A 22,306-nucleotide genomic window follows, 5' to 3' on the forward strand; every position below is an offset into this window, starting at 1 on the left:
TTTGAGAAGGGGCTGGCAGGTTGAGGCTGGCTGGCTGGCTAGACTTGCTAATGTACAAGATAGTCCCCATGATGTGATAGAACTCATAAAGTGGTATATGGTTGTACGGCTGTTTGCCATGCCATTCTTTAAACTTTACTGCCTGCTTGTTCTTCGTTTTTTTTTCTTTGTTTGTTTGTTTTTCTTTTTGTATCAAAATATCAGGAAAGAGGGGGAAAATTCTTTTTTTAAAGATTTATTTATTGGGCCGGCGCTGCGGCTCACTAGGCTAATCCTCCGTCTTGCGGCGCCAGCACACTGGGTTCTAGTCCCGGTCGGGGCGCCGGATTCTGTCCCGGTTGCCCCTCTTCCAGGCCAGCTCTCTGCTGTGGCCAGGGAGTGCAGTGGAGGATGGCCCAGGTGCTTGGGCCCTGCACCCGCATGGGAGACCAGGAAAAGCACCTGGCTCCTGGCTCCTGCCATCGGATCAGCGCGGTGCGCCGGCCGCAGCGCGCCGGCCGCGGCGGCCATTGGAGGGTGAACCAAAGGCAAAGGAAGACCTTTCTCTCTGTGTCTCTCTCTCACTGTCCACTCTGCCTGTCAAAAAATAAAAAAATAAAAAAAATAAAGATTTATTTATTTATTTGGAGGTCAGAGTTACACAGACAGAGAAGACGCAGAGAGAGAGAGAGAGAGAGAGATAAAGAGAGGTCGGTGAGGATTCAGATCTGATCTGGTCTGGGGAAGGGGATGCCTGGATTGAGTGGCAGGGAGTGTTGGTGAAGTGGGCACCTGGGTTGAAGCTATCTTGAGTGCAGAGATGTGTCAGCTGTCAGTTGAAGGACTAGGAACCTGGGACACTCAGGTGACTGGGAAAGGCCAGGCGTGTGTCGGTGGACAAAGAATCGTGACAAAGATCCCATCTGCTGGTTCACTCCCCCACATGGCCGCAATGGCCAGAGCTGGGCCAATCTGAGCCAGGAGCCTGGAGCTTCTTCCAGGTCTCCCAAGGGGGTGTAGAGTCCCAAGTGCTTGGGCCATCTTCCACCGCCTTCCCAGGGCACTAGCAGAGAGCTGGATCGGAAGTGGAGCAGACGGGACTTGAACCGGTGCCCATATGGGATGGCGGCTCCAGGGGCGGAGGACTCACCTACTGCACTCCAGCGGCCAGCTTGTCGGTGTTGGCTCTGATGCTGGGTTCAGGAAATTCAGCCATCTCCAGGCTGAGGCCTATCCTCCAGTCCTAATTCAGAAAGAACCCGTCCTGGCTGTGTCAGGACACAGCGCTCGCCAAAAGTGAGCGCTGACCTTCTTCCCCCCTGCAGCCTGGCGATGTGGACCTTCATGCTCCTGGGCCTTCTCTGTGCCTCGGCCTCTGCCAGTGCCAGTAAGTGAGCCGCTGGGACTCTGGGGGCGGGGTGGCGGGAAGGGGCCCCTGCTCGGCTGGTGGCCAAGGCTTGCAGGGCCGCCCCTGAGCGGTGGGAACTGGGAGGTCCTTGCCTCCAAGCCCCCCTTTCTTTCCACTGCAGTCCAGGCCAGGTCCTCCTCCTACAGTGGTGAGTACGGAAGTGGAGGAGGAGAGCCATTCTCCCACTCCGGCCTCCAGCTGGAAGGCCCCATCACAGCCATCCGTGTCCGGGTCAACAGCTTCAATATCGTGGGGTAAGGCTCTTCCGCGATCCTCAAGCTCTTACTAGCTCAGGAAGTGCTCTTTCACTCTGGGCCACCTGTGCCTCAACCAACAGGTCCCTAGTGAGGCAGGATATGGGGATAGCTGTGAGAGGACTCGGCTTCCAGAACCGTACCCTTTGGACTCCTCCCTCCCCAAATATGCCTGGTGGTGGCAAATCATTAATAACCACTAACTCTCAGGGGCCTGGAAGTCGACCAGCCCAGCCCACCCGCCTTCTGTGGTTTAAAGTTTCTTTCCAATATCCCTGATGGGTGCCCTGCAACTTTGCTCAACGCCTCTCTTGAGCAGTCCCCACTTCATTGCTAGTCGGAAAATTCTATCACGTGCAGAGCCAAAGTGTGTCCCCTGATCCTGGATCTGCCTCCTGGGACAGCAGGGACAAGCCTCTTCCCTCTCCCACAAGGGAGCCACTCAGCTGTTAGAAAATCCCTTTGCTTCCACAAGTGGGGGAATAGGGTGGGGCATCGTAGGAAGCTGGACTCCAAATTCAAGGCCTGCCATTTGCGGTATGTGGGAGACTCTGGGCAAGCTGCCTTCCTTCTCTGCACCTGCTGTCAGCCAGGCCAGGAGCTGAAGTTCTTTGTGTGGTCCTCCAGGGCTCACCCGGCCTACACTTTTGGGGCAACTAGCAGGGACTGCTCATGCTAGCGTCCAGTTTGGAGGACTCCACGTGCAGGCGAAACGGTCCTGAACTCTGATGACCTAATCAGTGTCCCCGTTCCTGCCCTCCCACCCGTCCCCAGTCTCCAGGTGCGCTATGGCCAGGTGTGGAGCGACTACGTGGGTGGCAAGCTGGGAGACCTGGAGATCTTTCTGCACCCAGGGGAGTCAGTCATCACGGTGTCTGGGTCATACAGCAACTATCTGAAGACGCTGAACTTTGTGACTGACGAGGGTCGCTTCCTTTCCTTTGGGAAAGACACAGGCATAATGTTGTATGCTGTCCCCTTGCACCCAAACACCGTGCTCTGATTCATCAATGGCCGAGCTGGCTTATTCGTCACCGCCATTGGCCTGCACTGGGACAACTACCCCAGAAACTACCTCAGCGACTGCTGAGCCCGCCTCCTCCATGGCAGGGCCCCGTGGTGGGGTGTGACAACTCCCTGATCACCATTCCCATACAAATGGCTCAATAAAAGGACATGGCTAAAGCTGGTGTGCATGTGGGTGTGTGCAGGCGGGACCCACTCTTGGAGGGCGGTGTGACTCTCAGCTCTGGCTACCTGCTGCTAAGAGTGGGAGCACGAGGGAGACAGGTGTTGAGAATCCTGGGCTCTTCCGTACGTCGCAAGGAGAGGAGACGCTGGTTTGTACCAACTCTTTTCGGGGTTAGCTCATGAGAATGTCTGTCCAAACAGGAGTTCTGAAGGGAAGGCTCAGCGGGGGCACACCGCCGAGCCCCAGGTGTGCCTCTCTGGCGCCCTCCCCCCTGAGAAGGGGCTGGCTTCTCTGACCAAGGGCTGTCCCCTCTCCCTGGAGCTCAGCTGCAGGTGGGTGGCCTGCACCTCTGTCCTCCCATCTGTCCCAGATGCGATCTCCCTGCTGAAGTTTCGCCCCAGTTTGTGCTTAAGGACTCCACCCCATTCCCCAGGCCAGTTCTTCCTCGTCTTTACCCCTAACCTGGTGCTCTTGCTCAGCCCTCTGGGAACTGGCGCTCAGGCAGATGAGAAGCCCGTGGCTAAGACACACCCATGTCCCGTATTAGAGCGAGTGGGTTTCATTCCTGACTCCACCTTCCTGCTGACGTGGCTCCTGGGAGGCAGCAGGGACGGTTCGGGATGGTTCAAGTGCCACCCACATGGTGGACCGGTTGAGTTCTCCTCCAGCTTCTGCCCCCACTCCCACCTCTCTAACAAACAGAAAATAAAAACAGGGCCGGCGCCGTGGCTCATAGGCTAATGCTCCGCTTATGGCGCCGGCACACCGAGTTCTAGTCCCGGTTGGGGCGCCGGATTCTGTCCCGGTTGCCCCTCTTCCAGGCCAGCTCTCTGCTGTGGCCAGGGAGTACAATAGAGGATGGCCCAAGACCTTGGGCCCTGCACCCCATGGGAGACCAGGAGAAGCACCTGACTCCTGCCTTCGGATCAGTGTGGTGTGCCAACCGCAGTGCACCGGCCTCGGCTGCAATTGGAGGGTGAACCAATGGCAAAAGAAGACCTTTCTCTCTGTCTCTCTCCCTCACTGTCCACTCTGCCTGTCAAAAAAAAAGACAAAACAAAACAAAACAAACAAACAAACAAACAAAAACCAAAAACACGGTGCAAGGAGAAGCATCAAGATTACAGAAGTTATTGCGCCAAGGAGAAGAAATAGCCAGGATTTCCATGACCAGATGTCAGGCCAGAAGTCCCAGCCCTGCTTGGCCTGGTCCTGGAGCTGCTTGGCTTTGTCCAGGAAAAGTACGAATTTGGATTTGTACCTGTCCAGTCTGATTGACCCAGAGACAACATTCTTCCTAGAACATGGCACAGACACCCCCCAGAACAGCACTTAGCATGTCCAATTTCTTTCTTTCATAACCTTTTGTGACTTCCACACACCCTCTTCAACTTACTTGAAACATGCCATCATTTCCATTCCAGTCTAGAGTAAACTAGCCATCAGGATTCTTACAACCATGTCCTTTCCTTATTTAAAAAGCTCTTTCCTTTTTAACCCTTCTTGCCAAGAACACTCTTTCTTTCTAAACCTTGCTTACCAAGCACACATTTTTATCCTTGTGATGTTTTCCATAGAGCCTGGTTGGCTCTTTCTACCTTACCAGAAGTCTGAGGTCTCCATGCAGAGTGAAGGTACCTTACAAATCCCCTGTGTGATCTAGAGCTCTGGTTAAGGCAATCAGTTTGCTAACTGAGCAAAAGTTCCTGGGGGCAGAGCACGCTTCAGTAACGTGCCATGCCGTAACTGTTGCATACCCGGAGAAGCAGGTCCCATCTGACAAAGCTGCTTCCATCTTGAACCAAACTTCATGTGTGTTAGTCAGGGGGCTGTCTTTTAGGTCCCTTCTGCTGGCATAGATCAAGTCTATAGTCTCAGCAGAGGAGTGGAGGGGACCACTTTCCCCCTGGGTTAGAGTAGAGCAATGCCTTATTTTTACCTGAGGGTTTTTTAGAAGGAGGACCTGATATTTTAGTATTCTGCGATCTGTGAGCCAGTGAGAGCCCTTTTGCTCTAATAGAGAATTTATTTGGTGTGGGGTATAAAGGGCGATGTCTTGTCCCACTGTAATTCTAGATACCTCCTCTGTCAGCAAGGCAGTTGCTGCCATTGTCTTTAGGCAGTGAGGCTATCCTTGTGCAACCATGTCTAAGGTTTTAGAAAAGTAGCCCACAGGTTGCTTACCAGGTCCCAGATCCTGAGTTAACCCTCCTAAGGTGCCTCCCTTCCTCCCAGTGATGTGCAGCTAGGAGGGTTTCTCTGGGTTTGGCAGTCCTAGCACAGGGGCTTTAGTCATAGCATCCTTTAGTTGAGCAAAGGCTGTGGTTTGCTCTTTCCCCCAAAGGAGGGGGCTCTGCTTTGGCTGCCTGTCGAGAGCCTGGTTTAGGAACTGTGCTGTTTTCCTGTATCTGGGAACCTGATAGAGAACACTGGGACTGCCTGAAGTTTGCAGGAGTAGGAATTTGCTGCATGGCCCATATCCTCTCTGGGGCAGGTTTTCTCTCCCCAGGGGTGAGGATAAGGGTTAAATAATTAACACTCTAATGGACTAGCAATGCTTTGTTTTCCTCTGGATACCTAGTAGCTAGTTTTGCTAGGAAGTTAAGCCAATGTACAAGACTAGAGTCTCAGGCTGGGAAAGGAGACAGACTAACAAATCATTTACATTTAACCATCTACATTATGGGTTATTGTGCACCCCCTTTAAGAGATAGGCCCTTTAAGTCCTCAGTGAGGACCTGTCCAAATAGGTGCAGGACTATCTGAGTTAGCTGTTACTGAAAGCCCTGTGTTTAGGAACTGGCAGGGAGGGCTTTCTAAGCTTAATGCTATTGGATAGACTTTTAAGGCCTGGCTGGGTGTGTGAGGCCCAGACCTATCCATGGGGTGCTGGAAGAGAATTGCAAGAGATGCAAATCGGCCGGCACCGCGGCTCACTAGGCTAATCCTCCGCCTAGCGGCGCCGGCACACCGGGTTCTAGTCCCGGTCGGGGCGCCGGATTCTGTCCCGGTTGCCCCTCTTCCAGGCCAGCTCTCTGCTGTGGCCCGGGAGTGCAGTGGAGGATGGCCCAGGTGCTTGGGCCCTGCACCCCATGGGAGACCAGGAAAAGTACCTGGCTCCTGGCTCCTGCCATCGGATCAGCGCGGTGCGCCGGCCGCAGCGCGCCGGCCGCGGCGGCCATTGGAGGGTGAACTAACGGCAAAGGAAGACCTTTCTCTCTGTCTCTCTCTCTCACTGTCCACTCTGCCTGTCAAAAAAAAAAAAAAAAAAAAAAAAGAGATGCAAATCCCCTTTAAGGGAGGCCCCCTGCTGACTTGCATTACATGGCTGGACTAGGAGGAGAGCTGAATAGGAGGCTGATAGAAATAGGCAACTTGCCTGTCACTGACCCTAGGCCATCCCCTCAATAGCAGTGGCTGGAGCTGGAAGCTGGGCGGAGGCTGGGCAGAGCCAAAGGCTTTTTAGCTCAGGGCCACAGGGTCTGCGGTTCTGAACCAGGAGTCCTTCGACACCCAGGGCAGTTCCGTGTCCAGTGGCCTTGCTCTTGGCAGCACTGACAGAAGGCATTTGCTGTCATGACACCTGCTTGCCCAATGCCCTGGCTCCTCATATCAGCAACAGGTGCTGTTTGGGGTGCACTGGCCTTGCTGGGTCTCCTTGACGGCAGATCACTGTGTAAAGCAGCCATGGATTGGCCTGTTGCCCATCCTCTGCTGCTTGCTTGCTCCTCGTTCTCCTGGTCTCTAATAAAGTAAACCAAATAGGCAGCCTCTATGATGTCAGTCAAGGGGGTGCTCAACCCATCCCTGATTTTTGAAGATTTCTTTAATGTCAGGGTGAGCTAAAAAACTGTGGTCATGGGCAAATTCTGACACTTAGTATTTTCCTGCGAGTTAAGACCGCGCCCATGAGGAGAACTATGACCCTTTAGGTAAGATCCACTGTGGTGACCTGCTTGCATACTTTGAGGTCATCAGTGCAACTTCCTATCTATCCCTCAGTTTGGTTTAAAAGGGGAGTCCTGCCCATTTACCGCGTACACCGAAAAATCGATCTAGCTGTCACATCAGTTCATAGTTTAACCTCTTTTTCTGGCTATGCTGTTTGGGGGCCCTATACTGTGGCCAGGCATTATTACAGAAAAGGTCAGTCATCTCTTACATCAGGTCTGGGGATCAAACCGTACATCACAGTGGAGAGTCCTGCAGAACAGTAGTAACTTCCCTTCTGGAAGAGAAAAGAGGAGAAGTGAGGCAGCGAGTCGGGTCTCTAGCCTGACTTCCTGGGCTTTCAGATTTAACTGGCATTTGACCAGTGCTTACTGCATAGCCTGACTTAGAGAGGAGAAATTGTGGCAGAGGTCTCTGCCATCCCTTGGCTTCTGGATATTTACCATGTAGCCAGTGGGCTATGGGCCTGGGTGTCCGGGTTTAACTAGTCTTACCGTGTAACCCATAAGTTTAGGTTTTGGGCTTCCGGGCTTTCACCGTGTAGCTGTGGACACTAGAGTTTTCTTGGGCTCCTGGAACCCAGTGCTCTAGCATCTGCCGCATAACCATCCCCTGTTGGCTCTAAGTCTCTTTTGGAACACTTTCTCCCTTTTGGCTAGACCTCTGTTTGATCCACATTTGAACTAGCAATGCCTGGTTGTTCAGCGTTAGCTGGGTGGAGACTGTGTCAGCCCCTCTTTAAAGGATCTGGCTTCTGAGCCAGAGACTGGAGCAGCTAGAAAGAAACACATTCATTGTCGCTCCCGCTTTTCGCAGAGGAACGACACAGGATCCCGCGCTGTTCTCTTGTCTGCTCGGCCCTCCCCGGGTTTGCTGCCATCCCTCCACCTCCACTGAGGGGCGGCCCCCCCTGCCACTTTCCCCACTTCTGCGGGGGAGCGGCACATGGCCGGTTGGCTCTCTCGGGGGCTGCTCAGATGTTCCTCAGGTGTTCCTGGTGCATGTTGGCTCTCTCCTCCTTTATAGTCCTCTTCCACCAATCCCAACTCTGCTACCCACACGCCGAGTACGCTGCTCTCCTCCAATCAGGAGCAGGATCAGCTCCTGCAGGTTATTGGTCGAACTGGAGGCAGCTGTGTAAAAGTTGTTTACGCCTCTCCCAGCGCCATATTGTGGGAGAGCAGATGCATAGAATAAGTCTTAATTCCAGTAACTTAGTCTAGTCCGAGTTGCTCCCCACAATTTATAACTGAAGTTTAGCATCATTTCACATCTTGGCACCACTTTTAATCTAAACAGCCTGATTGGTTATTATCTCTGCAAGATGAGAGATCTATCTTTTGACATCTCCAGGAGCCCTCTGGAGATACCAAAAGTCCAGAGGATTTAGAACTTTGATTTTCAGAAAGTCTGTTAAAGGTGCCAAGAGAACTTAGAGTATCTGGTCAAAACAGAATTCCTTAATTCCTGAAATGACAGCCATTCATTAGTCAGGGTGATTTTAACACTTTTAGACCAGACCTGATCATAATGATATGTAACAATGCTTTTCATCAATCTGAACTTAACAGAGACGGTAGAGTACACAATAGATTACTTTGGCAGAACAGGAATTCTAGGTCTCTTGTTCTCAAATAAACCAGAAATAAAAAAAACCCTTGAACATAAGAGTTAGCACACAAAGTCATCACATAACTCAGAATTATTTAACAGAGTCAAAAAGAGCTTACACGACCTAACTTTAGAAATGGCAGAGCAACCGATTAAGCAGACATTGTTAAAAAGAGATGTTACAGTTTTTGCAAAAACAGATTTAAGATTTACGATTGAGACCATTTCCAGATATTTACCAACATTAGTGCACATTTTTTAAAAACCCCATTGTTATAACAGAAGATCAGACTTCAACTTTAGGTCAGTGTAATTTTGGCATTAGCACTCAACTTGAAGAAAACTCGTAAACAATATTTTAAAATCGTAAACATTTGAAAACTTTTCATGACTTGCTCACACCTTCTGAAACTTTACACCCGTAGTTACTTTTACATAGTCTTGAATTGTCATGTATGGACAACCTTTGAGAATACATGCTAACAAACTCAGTCTCTCTTATCGAATTGGAGATGCTAAAAGTACACGTAATACATTTTCCCAAGTTTTACTTAGCACCGATGCCTGGATGACTTAAAACACTGAGTTATTAATGACTACCACACCATTATCTGAATTAAAGTCAAAACTCCATTTCCCATGCCTTTAAGTAACATGAGGGTAACACCTGAGCAGCAACAGGGACACTAGTGCATGTTTACAACTTTGAAAAGAAACAAGTTTAAAGCATATCAAGGACATGTAAAACTGAGCAAGGGAGCCACCGGGCAAACCCAAGGGCTGTGCATTAACTCAATTCTCTGAACCAAACTGTACTGGCTTACTTTAGTTAACAACATAAAGGCCTGTATACACAGAATTTACTCTCATTTTCATAAGACCACTCTAGCTGGAAAGCAAAAACATGAATACAGCATAGGTCTGACACCATTTACAACATTTTAATACATTTCACATAACCTGAATTGACTCAAGCAGCTGTTACTTTAACAAATTTTAGAGTCTCATCCTTTGAGAGTTCCAGGGATCCGACTGGAAGCCCAAAGTTGGAAGACTCGGTTTAGAATTTTTTTTTTTTTTTTTTGACAGGCAGAGTGGACAGTGAGAGAGAGAGACAGAGAGAAAGGTCTTCCTTTTGCCGTTGGTTCACCCTCCAATGGCCGCCGCGGCCGGCACACTGCGCTGATCCAATGGCAGGAGCCAGGTGCTTCTCCTGGTCTCCCATGGGGTGCAGGGCCCAAGCACTTGGGCCATCCTCCACTGCACTCCCGGGCCACAGCAGAGAGCTGGCCTGGAAGAGGGGCAACCGGGACACCTGGTGTTCAGGCGCTGCAAGGCGCAAGGCGCAAGGCGGAGGATTAGCCTAGTGAGCCAGGGCGCCAGCCTTCGGTTTAGAATTTAAGCTGTCAGAGTCAAACGGTTTAACCTAAACAACTTCCTGTTGCAGTTTTCCCAATCAAGACTCATAATGGCAATAAAAACGCGAAAACTTCAAGACAGGTGAACGCTCTCAGATAAGTCAGGGACAGCAGCACAGAAAAGAACTCGTCATCAGCGTATGAGCCCATTGCTTAGGCGTCCATAACTGCAAAGAGAAAAACCCATCAGGTTGGAAAGGTTGATGGATTAAGGGTCTCGCTCCCTTAGGTGAGGCCAGCAGTGGTACTGAATTGGAAATTCCTCCCGGGGAGCAAAAAAGCTGCCCTGGGGGCGCGCTCCCTAGAGACATCTGGCTGTGCCTGCCTGGGTGCGGCAGGCCACGAGGACTGGAATAAAGTGCAGAGAAAGGCTGTGGTCCCCCATTTACAGGGAAGACTGCGCACACCGGGGCCTGGCAGGACTAGCCGTGGGGTTGGGTAGGTGCGCCATTTCACCAAGAGTGCTGGGAACCTCCTATAACTCAACCAAAGCCAGATCAATTAGGACTACTGCAGACACTCAGTCAATTACAACAGATAGTAAACTTTAGCTCTTTTCCAGATTTAGTCCTCAGGCAATCAAAGCTTAGCAACAGGAATAGTTCACAAAAACTTTAAGACGCACCAGAGCTACCATAAGCTGCAAAGATGGAAAACCTTCTACCAGGTTGGGAAGGGTTAACAGGTAACAGCTTTTCCCTTAGGTGGAGAGACCAGTGGAATTTCCCTCTCCCTTTCTCCTGGCCAGTGGTATAGGAATGGAGATGAGGAGAGCAAAAGAGTGGGGGAGGGAGCCCCGGGAGGAGGAGGAAGGCAGAAAGCAATGGAGGACTAGACGTGCCCTCACCTTCCGCTATGAATCTCAGCTGGAGGAGAGCACAGGGAAAGGCCCTCCTGTCTGGGGGCTGAGTGGGGTTTGAAACCTCCTATCGCTCAAGGTTACCCACTACCTAGTTGTCTGAGTTTACCTGGAGGGCCAATATTAGCCTCGACCGAAGCTAAGCCCTGCTCGCGTAGCAGTAGGCAGCGTGACCAGGCGTCCCTCCAAGAGAGACCTGGTCCTCGGGTCGCAGTCCGGCTGCCGGGAAGCTGAAGAGAGCTCAGGGGGTCTCCAGGCTCTCAGCCAACTGCCCTTCCTAATTTCCCTCCTGTTCCTTACAATCCCTCTGGAGTTTCGGCCATAGCTAAGCCGTGGCCGGGGGGACTCCGCGTTCTCAGAGAGCTGTGGGGTGCGGCACACTCAATGGTCACTTCCACAGATCTGATCCCGCTTGAGGGAAGGAATACTGACCTCCGATGTCCTCAAAATCCCTTCGTGGTTACCGGAGAAATTGCAGGGTTCTTGTCTTCGCGCAAGAAAGAATTCAGGCGTGAGACAGAGAGTAGTGGGAGGTAAAAGTAGCAAAGTTTATTAGGGAAGGGACATCCGTAAGAACGGATGGGCACCTCTCCAGACAGGACCTGAGAGAGAGTGCCCAGTCACTCGGACTCGGGGCGGGGGGGGGGGAGAAGGAGCGAGGTTACATAGTTGAGTGCAGAGATTACGCCTGGCCAGACCAGGCAGGCGACTCAGCAGAGAGGTAGAGGGCTGAGCGTGCAGTCCGGTTGAGGCCGGGGGTTTTTAAGGAGATGGGTCTTGCTTCCCCACCTCTGTTCCCCTTGGAACAAAGGGCTTTTGGGATGTAAATAGAAAAACTTCTATCTGAGTTTTCTCTTGAAGGTCTGAAACAAAGGACTTTATGGAAGCAAATGTTATCAGCCAGGAGGAAGGGTGGGCAGGACCCCCTAGAGGATTGGGATCCCGAGCAGGGTGTCTGAAATGCAGATACTGGGCTGCACCTGAGAGACATCAGGTGGAAGGGGTCAGGCAGGGCAGGATGTGAATACCGGGCTGCCCCTGAAACACCATCAGGATGACTTTGAGGTGCAGCATATGCTGGTCATAGAGGTCTTCTCTTTAGGCCTTTATGTCGCACACACATAAGCTCATAACTGACTTCCTACCTAACAGCCACATTGCCACCATTCCAGAAGGATCTGTTGTACAACACTTCCGGTCCAAGGGTCACCCCATTGGTGTCTCCTGGAAGCACACTGCAGTGCAGTCGCAGGCTCCCCAAGACTGCAGAGTTGGAACGTTTAGCTCATCAGCCAACTCAGCTGAAATGCAGGGCACTGGCCCCCTGTTCTCAGCTTCGGGAGCCCCCCGGGAGCTTTTAGGAGTGCCAGATGGCTTGGCTGAGCCGCCATCTGTGGGACCATGGCCAAACGTCTGTAAGTCAGAGTCCCCCCGGTTGGAAGGGCATGGCAACCCAGGGAGGTTTGCTCAGCCTTGACCGGCACCATCCTGGAGGGCAGAGCGTGGCACACGGTGTGTCCTGCAGTGTACCAGGGCCCGGTCAGGTGCCAAGACAGGGGACAGGGCTGCAGGGTCGGGGAGGGGAGAGCTGCCCCTCATCCTTCATGCAATACACATTGATGGGCAACCTTGTGCTAAACTATTCTTTAAAAAACAAAGATTTATTTTGTTTGTTTGAAGGAGTCACAGAGAGAGGTAGACAGAGAGATCTTCCATTCGCTGGTTCACTCCTCAGATGGCAGCTTTACCCACCATGTCATGGTGTCAGCCCCCAAAACCCAACTTTCCAGACTTAACTTTATTACATGTGCCCTAATCTCACAATGAGACAAAGCCATAGCTCCCTGACTGACCTATGTATGTACTTATTTATCCATTCATCTGACCATCCACCCATCCATCCATCTGTCCATTGGTCCATCCGTCTGTCTGTCCTGGGCCACCTGTCTGTGCGTCCATCTGTCTGTCCAGAGTCCTGTGACTACATCCCTGTGTTAGCTGCAGTGTCATTCACAATAACCAAGCTTTTAAATCAACCTGAACGCCCATCGGCAGATGAACGGAGAGAGAAAAACATGGTGTTTCTACACAGTGAGATCCCGTTCACCCACGAAAAGAAGGAAGTCCTGGCCCTCGAGACATCCAGGACGAACAAACCTGGAGGACAGTGTGGCCAGACACAGAAGCACAAACACCCAGGGCCTCACTCAGATGGGGGAATCTCAAAAATGCTGACATCATAGTGGTCAGTTGTAGAACAGTGGTTGGGAGAGATGGGGGAGGGGTGGAAGAGGGAGGTGAGGGGGAGGATGCCAGCAGCTACAAAGGGACACTAAGAGAAGAGGGGTGTGGCCTGGTAGGGTGACCTGGTTAACAAGAAGGTGTTGGATATTACAGCTAGAAGAAGGTTTGAGTGCTTCCACCAGGGAGTGATAATAAATCTATGAGGTGATACGCTAACCACTCTCATTCGATCCACATACGGTGCATACATATATTGAAACACCAAAAAGTGCCCCATAAATATGTACTCAAAGAGAGTCTGTTTATTACTTTCTTGCAAGATGTGTTGATTTAAAAGGCAGAGTGGCCAGAGGGAGGAAGAGAGAGAGAGTGATCATCCATCCTCTGGTTCATCCCCCTACATGGCCGCAACAGCTGGGCCTGGGGCCAGGCTGAAGCCAGGAGCCAGGAATTCCATCTGGGGCTCCCATGTGGGCCACAGGGGCCCGAGCACTTGGGCCATCCTCTGCTGCCTTCCTAGGTGCATTAGCAGGGGGCTGGATTGGAAGCAGAACAGCTGGGAGAGTCCATGTTGTGAATCCAGTGCTTTGGCTCTCTACCAGGTGCTGGGATCCACAGCCTTGGCCCTTGACGTTGGAACACCTTCTGTCTGGTTCACTTTGACTATTCCAACAGGGCTCAGCTGAAGCATCATCCCCGTGGAAACCTGGGATCTCTGCAGACGGACAGATGGAATTGTTTCAGGAGGGGGGTACAGAAGGCACACCTCCCAGGGGGGAGCCATGCTGTCTCTTCGCCCAGTGTTCACCCAGCGATTCCCAAAGAATGACTTCACTTCTGGGCTGGGTTTCAAGGACAATGATCAGGCAATACCCAGGATGGGTTGGCCTAGATTTCTGGACGCGACAGCCAAGCCAAGCTCACCGGCAGATTCAGCGTGCTCAAGGCGAGCTGAAATTCTCAGGAAGAGAAGCCAGTGGGGGTCAGAGTGTGGAAGTGTGTGTTCCCACATCTGTGTGTGCTGGCCCCAGCAGATGATGATTTAAAGTCCTCGAGCCCCTGTGGGAGACCCAGATTGAATTCCTAGCTTCCAGGGCCGGCACTGTGGCCTACTAGTCAGCGATATTAGGCGCACGAGGCAATCCAAAGATGGCGCCCAAAGGAAGTAAGGTGGGTGGAACCCGAGGTTGTTTACCACCAAAGCTAATTGGCCGTGCAGCATCAGGAGAGATGACGACGACTGATGACAAGTCTACAGACATATGGCTGGTTCCGTAAAAAATCGCCCCATAAAATGACCTTTTAAGCAATTGGTTGGTCCTTATGCTCTGACCCAATAATCGTGCAGTTTTGTGCTTTAAAAGGTTTTACTACGCGTGCAATAAACGAGTTCCTGCTTGACTCGACTTCCCGCTGCGTCTGATTGTCTCCGGGATCGGGAGGCTGGGGAACGGGTGAGTGGCGCACTTGCCTTTCCTGGGACCCAGTCCATCCGCGTTTGGGTGGACTCAGACCCTGCACACTAGGTTAAGCCTCTGCCTGCAGTGCTGACATCCCATACAGGTACCAGTTCAAGTCCCGTCTGCTCCACTTCCAATCCAGCTCCCTGCTAATGGCCTGGGAAAGCAATGGAAGATGGCCCAAGTGTCTGGGCACCTGCACCCATGTGGGAGACCCAGAAGAAGCTCCTGGCTCCTGGCTTCAGCTCAGCCCAGCTTCAGCCATTCTGGTTACTTGGGGAGGGAACTATTGGATGGAAGAACTTTCTCTCTTCCTGGCTCCCAGCTTCAGCCTGGTCCAGCCCAGCTGTTGCAAGAAGGTGTCAGAGTCGACCACCCGAAAAACGTCACCAAGAGACACGTCTCTTATGCAAACAGCACGGGGAAGTTTTATTGATTATCCAGCATGCTGGGGCTGTCTGATCATCATGAACAGAGCAGCCCCGAATAACCAAAGGTTAGGGTTTATAAAGGCAAAAACCGCAAAACCGGGAGAGGGGGGGAGAATACACAGTTGCTAAGCGGTTGCTAATATCTTACAATCAGCAATTATGATTTTAAGACATAGACAAATCACATCTTCATTATTAGCCCAGGTAACCCAGGTGCAACCTTTCTACTTTTAAGCTTGAGCAATCATGCTAGGGGGTTTTTGTGCGTTGCCAAGGGTGATGTAGTGCACTGCTATTGTCCGACTATTTGAGATCATAGTTTCAGACCAGAGTCTCACGGTGGGGGGGGTGCTTTCCCAGAATGCAGTCTCAAGTGCTCCAAAATGGAGTCCCTACTGTCAAGGTGCTACTTTACTCTGTCTTATTTTCACAGCTGCACCAGGAAGGTTTAAACCTGTAAGCTTAAGCTTAACTTTTTACATCTGCACATATACAATTTTAACTCTTCAAAGGTAGGGAGTAAACCAGCAGATTGGAGCTCTCACTCCCTTTCTTTCTGCCTCTCAAATAAAGAACACATTAAAAATTAAAAAAACAAAAAGGCAAGACAAACATACATTGTCCGCGCTAAAGTGAATTTAGGACATTTTGGCTACCAATGAAACTATAACTCCAAGCCACATTTACTGAGTATCTGTACGCCAGGACTCGACCGGCAGTCTTCATGGGGCCTGCTCTTAGGAAGTTAACTTAAGGAGGACGGACAAGCAAACAAGCCTCACAGACCAGCAATGAGAGCCGGCACCCCCCCGCAGCCCAAGCCCCTGCTGTTCTCAGCGTGTGTTCTCTGTGTGTGGAATTCTTGGGGAGGCTTCCAGAATAAGTCTCCCTGATGCGTGTGGGGAGAGGGGAGACGGGGGAGGGGGTGGACTCAGGCCTTTCTAGTCAGACAGCTTCATGGAGGGCATGGGAACCCCCAAGGTCACGGTTCTGGGCTATGTTGTCTAACCAGAGGCCCAGAGGAGGCTAGGCCCAGTGGACATGGTCCCCAAGGGACAGGAAGCTCAGTGAAAAATCTCCTGGTTTCTCCCTGAATGCCTCCACAATTGTCTCCGAGAATTGCCCAGTCATATTATTGTATGTCATTTCATCCCCTAAAATAACGCGACACAGGTGTCGTCCCGTATTTACTAACAGGAAACAGGCTGGCCTGGGGTGGGTGGCAGATTTGAATGTCCACCAGCTTCGCCCGCTATCGTGGTCTGGAAGTCTGTTTTTGGAGAGTGGCCATCAGCCAAGACAGCCACTCCCCGGGAGAGCCTCAAGCAGGACAAGGCTTCTGTTCGTGGGGCCAGGGGGCATCTGTCGGGTCAGACGGAGGAGGCAGCTGAAGAAAACGCATGAAATAACAGAAACAAGGGCTTTTTTATTATTATACTTGAAGATTCCAGAGGGGGAAGGTAACATGACTTGTATGGCCAGTGGGAAGGTTAGCAGGGAGGGACTGCAGAGAGAGAGAGAGAGAGAGAGAGAGAGGACCAAAGCTGTCATTGGGCCAGGGCATTCTCCAAGCAGGTTTCCCGTGGGGCGATCTAATTGGAGGGTTTAGCTCCAGCAGGCATGGTTCCTGGAGGCCACGCTGTGAAGGACAGATGGGCACCGCGGCCCCTGTGCACAGCCCGTGTGGAGTGGGGTCAGTGGAGTCAGTCATGTGGGTTGCATCCAGCTGTCCCACCAGGTGAAGGGCTGGTAACCGGGCCCCTGCTCCTGGGGTGAGCAGCCTGGACGCCACGGCAGCACAAACCCTGGGAACTCACTACGCTCTGAGGGCAGAGTGCGAAATCATTTACAAGCATTTGGGTGTGTGAACCAGTGAATGAGAGTGTTTCTCTCTCTCTCTCTCTCTCTCTCTCTCTGCACCTCACGTTAGAAAAACAAAAACAGGGCCGGCACCGCGGCTCACTAGGCTAATCCTCCGCCTTGGGCAACTGGCACACTGGATTCTAGTTCTGGTCGGGGCGCCGGATTCTGTCCCGGTTGCCCTCTTCCAGGCCAGCTCTCTGCTGTGGCCTGGGAGTGCAGTGGAGGATGGCCCACGTGCTTGGGCCCTGCACCCCATGGGAGACCAGGAGAAGCACCTGGCTCCTGCCTTGGGATTAGCGCCATTGGAGGGTGAACCAACGGCAAAGGAAACATTTCTCTCTGTCTCTCTCTCACTGTCCACTCTGCCTTTCGGAAAAAAAAAAAAAAAAAAAAAAAAAAAGAGCAGGAGGGAGTGCTAGGAGCTGGTATAAAAGTTCTGGAAGGTTCTAAGGGGTTACCTTGCACCTGAAGCTCCCAGGTGAGAGGTGTTAGGGATTCCTGGGTCTGCCTTTGAGGGGGTGGGGATTCAGATCTGATCTGGTCTGGGGAAGGGGATGCCTGGATTGAGTGGCAGGGAGTGTTAGTGAAGTGGGCACCTGGGTTGAAGCTATCTTGGGTGCAGAGATGTGTCAGCTGTCAGTTGAAGGACTAGGAACCTGGGACACTCAGGTGACTGGGAAAGGCCAGGCGTGTGTCGGTGGACAAAGAATCGTGACAAAGATCCATCTGCTGGTTCACTCCCCCACATGGCCGCAATGGCCAGAGCTGGGCCAATCTGAGCCAGGAGCCTGGAGCTTCCTCCAGGTCTCCCAAGGGGGCGCAGGGGCTCAAGTGCTTGGGCCATCTTCCACCGCCTTCCCAGGGCACTAGCAGAGAGCTGGACCTTGCTGGAGCAGACCAAGGAACACCAGGTCTGGAGGATGCACTGCAGGCTGTGGACAGTGCTGTGCACCTTGAGCCTGGGTCTGGCTAGGTGGGAGCTGAAGGGTCAGGCCACCCGGAGGCCAGAGGGAAAAAGGGAAACCTCCCCCTCTGCTCTCTTCTTCCCCCCTGCAGCCTCACGATGTGGACCTTCATGCTCCTGGGCCTTCTCTGTGCCTCGGCCTCTGCCAGTGCCAGTAAGTGAGCCGCTGGGACTCTGGGGGCGGGGTGGCAGGAAGGGGCCCCTGCTTGGCTGGTGGCCAAGGCTTGCAGGGCCGCCCCTGAGCGGTGGGAACTGGGAGGTCCTTGCCTCCAAGACCCCCTTTCTTTCCACTGCAGTCCAGGCCAGGGCCTCCTCCTACAGTGGCGAGTACGGAAGTCCAGGAGGAGAGCCATTCTCCCACTCCGGCCTCCAGCTGGAAGGGCCCATCACAGCCATCCGTGTCCGGGTCAACAGCTTCAATATTGTGGGGTAAGGCTCCTCCGCATTCCTCAAGTTCTTACTAGCTCAGGAAGTGCTCTTTCACTCTGGGCCACCTGTGCCTCAACCAACAGGTCCCTAGTGTGGCAGGATATGGGGATAGCTGTGAGAGGACTCGGCTTCCAGAACCGTACCCTTTGGACTCCTCCCTCCCCGAATATGCCTGGTGGTGGCAAATCATTAATAACCACTAACTCTCAGGGGCCTGGAAGTCGACCAGCCCAGCCCACCCGCCTTCTGCGGTTTAAAGTTTCTTTCCAATATCCCTGCTGGGTGCCCTGCAACTTTGCTCAACGCCTCTCTTGAGCAGTCCCCACTCCATTGCTAGTCAGAAAATTCTATCACGTGCAGAGCCAAAGTGTGTCCGCTAATGCTGGATCTGCCTCCTGGGACAGCAGGGACAAGCCTCTTCCCTCTCCCACAAGGGAGCCACTCAGCTGTTAGAAAATCCCTTTGCTTCCACAAGTGCGGGAATGGGGGAGGGGCATCGTAGGAGGCTGGACTCCAAATTCAAGGCCTGCCATGTGCTGTGTGTGGGCGACTCTGGGCAAGCTGCCTTCCTTCTCTGCACCTGCTGTCAGTCAGGCCAGGAGCTGAAGTTCTTTGTGTGGTCCTCCAGGGCTCACCCGGCCTACACTTTTGGGGGAACTAGCAGGGACTGCTCATGCTAGTGTCCAGTTTGGAGGACTCCACGTGCAGGCCAAACGGTCCTGAACTCTGATGACCTAATCAGTGTCCCCGTTCCTGCCCTCCCACCCGTCCCCAGTCTCCAGGTGCGCTATGGCCAGGTGTGGAGCGACTATGTGGGTGGCAAGCTGGGAGACCTGGAGGAGATCTTTCTGCACCCAGGGGAGTCGGTGATCCAGGTGTCTGGGAAGTACAAAAACTATCTGAAGACCCTGAACTTTTATACCGATGAGGGTCGCATCCTTTCCTTTGGGAAAGGCACGGGTGCGAGCTTCAACGCTGTCCCCTTGGACCTGGACGCCGTGCTCCGATTCATCAGTGGCCGAGCTGGCTTATTCATCACCGCCATTGGCCTGCACTGGGACACCATCCCAGAAACTGCTGAGCCCGCCTCCTCCGTGGCAGGGCCCTGTGGTGGGGTGTGACAACTCCCTGATCACCATTCCCATACAAATGGCTCAATAAAAGGACATGGCTAAAGCTGGTGTGCATGTGGGTGTGTGCAGGCGGGACCCACTCTTGGAGGGCGGTGTGACTCTCAGCTCTGGCTACCTGCTGCTAAGAGTGGGAGCACGAGGGAGACAGGTGTTGAGAATCCTGGGCTCTTCCGTACGTCGTAAGGAGAGGAGACGCTGGTTTGAGCCAACTCTTTTCGGGGTTAGCTCATGAGAATGTCTGTCCAAACAGGAGTTCTGAAGGGAAGGCTCAGCGGGGGCACACCGCCGAGCCCCAGGTGTGCCTCTCTGGCGCCCTCCCCCCTGAGAAGGGGCTGGCTTCTCTGACCAAAGGCTGTCCCCTCTCCCTGGAGCTCAGCTGCAGGTGGGTGGCCTGCACCTCTGTCCTCCCATCTGTCCCAGATGCGATCTCCCTGCTGAAGTTTCGCCCCAGTTTGTGCTTAAGGACTCCACCCCATTCCCCAGGCCAGTTCTTCCTCGTCTTTACCCCTAACCTGGTGCTCTTGCTTAGCCCTCTGGGAACTGGCGCTCAGGCAGATGAGAAGCCCGTGGCTGAGACACACCCATGTCCCGTATTAGAGCGAGTGGGTTTCATTCCTGACTCCACCTTCCTGCTGACGTGGCTCCTGGGAGGCAGCAGGGACGGTTCAGGATGGTTCAAGTGCCACCCACACGGGAGAGCCGGATGAGTTCTCCTCCAGCTTCTGCCCCCACTCCCACCTCTCTAACAAACAGAAAATAAAAACGGAGCCGGCGCTGTGGCTCAATAGGCTAATCCTCCGCCTTGCGGCGCTGGCACACGGAGTTCTAGTCCCGGTTGGGGCGCCGGATTATGTCCCGGTTGCCCCTCTTCCAGGCCAGCTCTCTGCTGTGGCCAGGGAGTGCAGTGGAGGATGGCCCAAGTGCTTGGGCCCTGCACCCCATGGGAGACCAGGAGAAACAGCATGCTCCTGATTTGGATCAGTGTGTTGTGCCGGCCGCAGTGCACTGGCCTCGGCTGCCTTTGGAGGGTGAACCAACGGCAAAGGAAGACCTTTTTGTCTGTCTCTCTCTCTCACTGTCCACTCTGACTGTAAAAAACAAAAAACAAAAACAAAAAAAACCAAAACAACAACAACAACAAAAACAAAACACCACCACCAACAACGGAGAGTCTTTCCTTAGGGACCCACCATTTCAACAGTGTGAACTTGGCCAACACCACAGCCAAAGTGGAAATTCTGGGGCAGGCACTTAGTATGGTGGTTAAGTTGCCACTAGGGGCTGAGTCCCATATCTGAGTGCCTGGGTTTAAGGACTGGCCCTACTTTTGTTTTTAAGACTTTTTAAAAAATGTATTTATTTGAGAGTTACAGAGAGGCAGAGGCAGAGAGAGAGAGACAGAGAGACAGAGAGAGGTGTTCCAAATGCTGGTTCACTCCCAGATGGCTACAACGGCCAGAGCTGGGCCGATCTGAAGCCAGGAGCCAGGAGCTTCTTCTGGGTCTCCCACATGGATACAGGGACACAAGGACTTGGAGCATCTTCTACTGCTTTCCCAGGCCATAGCAGAGAGCTGGATCACAAATGGAGCAGCTGGGACTCGAACCGGCGCCCATACAGAATGCCAGCACTGCAGGCGGCAGCTTTACCCACTACTCCACAGCCTGGCTCCACATTTGATTCCAGCTTCCTATTAATGCCAACCATGTGGGAGGCCTGCATTGAGTTCTGGGCTCCTGGCTTCAGTCTGGCCCAGCCTGCCTGTTGTGGTCATTTAGGGAGTGAACCAATGGATGGGACATCTCTGCCTGCCTTTCATAGAGTATGAAAATAAAGTTTTTACAAAAGTAAATTCCAAAGTAGAGACATTTTCATCTTTGATTGCCCCAAGCACAAGGGGTTGGTTAGAATTCAGGTGAAGCATTAGGATGGCTGGATAGAGTCAGTGAGGACACAAAGTGGCTTTGGGAAGAATTTCGAGGACTCTAAAATACTGGCAGTTTTGGTTTTGGTGGTAGTGGTGGGCAGTAACATATTGCTTCCCATAGATTTCTTTGTGTCATAGGCAATGCAAAGTCATATTTCTTCCCAATTAGACAAAGAGAAGTTACAGACATGTAATTTTGTAAACAATAAAAATAAAAAAAACCCAAACACTATAAAAAGAAGCCCACCACTAGCATGTTTTCATAACAATTCCGTGGGTGCCAGATGTTGCTGTGGATCCATTCTGAGAGGAGGAGCATGGTGGGGGCAAGAGGCGTGGAGTCACCACACAGACCCCAGGTGTGGGTGAAAGCAGGCCAGAGGCGAGCAGCTGGAAGACTCATTTATTTCAGTTGGTATAGCAGCTTATAGAGCCAAGGCAGCCAATCTGGTCAAGGGGTGGTCTATGCCCTAACCAATCACAGCCTGTTGCCAGGCAGTTTCCAAAGCCATCCAATCACAGCGTGTTGCCAGGCAGGCTCCGTTGCCATGTCATTCCTGAAGCCATCCAATCACAGCCTGTTGCCAGGCAGTTTCCGTTGCCTGCAGCCATCTTGGCATGGCCTTCTCATTCCACCACAAATTCCATCACAGAATATTATGCCATTGGAATTCTTTTTGAGCTATAAATATCATAGATCTTACCCTTTTCAAATGTGCAAGTGATTTTTAGTATATTTATAAGGTTTGTACATCCAGCATCGCCAATTCCAGAATACCTAAGTAAAAAACAAAACAAAAAAAACAAAACCTGAGGCCATGACTTGTCTCCCCAGCCTCCCTTGAGCCCAGCAGAGTCATGTTCTCATGTGTGAACCTGAAGAAGAATTAAATCAGGCTGATAACAAAGCCATTGCCTTACATACTCATTTGTGGTGAGAACATTTACGATCTACTTTTAGCAATTCTGATCAAAGTCACCATTCCATGTGATCTATTGATCACTAAAGGCTGCTTCTTCCTTTCACCTGAAACTTTGTATGCTCTGATCAACATCTTGCCTCTCTCCATCCAGTGTTCCACCAAGCCTCTCATGACTAACACTTTTTTTTTGTAAAGATTATTTATTTGAAAGGCAGAATGACAGAGAGAGGGAGAGAAAAGGACAGATCTTCCATCCACTG

The 22,306-nt window shown here is 52.1% G+C and overlaps 2 protein-coding genes across 2 annotated transcripts; both read left to right on the forward strand.

Moving 5' to 3' along the window:
• The first annotated feature begins 1,311 nt into the window (after positions 1 to 1,311).
• LOC100358477 (zymogen granule membrane protein 16-like) lies at positions 1,312 to 2,808 on the forward strand. The gene is made up of 3 exons (XM_017337761.3): positions 1,312 to 1,366; positions 1,509 to 1,641; positions 2,416 to 2,808. The coding sequence occupies exons 1-3, from the start codon at positions 1,312 to 1,314 to the stop codon at positions 2,642 to 2,644; spliced, it is 417 nt and encodes a 138-aa protein (XP_017193250.3). The 3' UTR covers positions 2,645 to 2,808.
• A 14,837-nt stretch (positions 2,809 to 17,645) lies between these two features.
• LOC127489596 (zymogen granule membrane protein 16-like) lies at positions 17,646 to 19,184 on the forward strand. Its single transcript, XM_051841257.2, has 3 exons — positions 17,646 to 17,788; positions 17,931 to 18,063; positions 18,839 to 19,184. Exons 1-3 carry the CDS (start codon positions 17,734 to 17,736, stop codon positions 19,182 to 19,184), a joined length of 534 nt encoding a protein of 177 aa, XP_051697217.2. The 5' UTR covers positions 17,646 to 17,733.
• The last annotated feature ends 3,122 nt before the right edge of the window (positions 19,185 to 22,306 follow it).

The sequence above is a fragment of the Oryctolagus cuniculus genome, chromosome 19 (assembly GCF_964237555.1).
Source record: "Oryctolagus cuniculus chromosome 19, mOryCun1.1, whole genome shotgun sequence".
NCBI lineage: Eukaryota > Metazoa > Chordata > Mammalia > Lagomorpha > Leporidae > Oryctolagus > Oryctolagus cuniculus.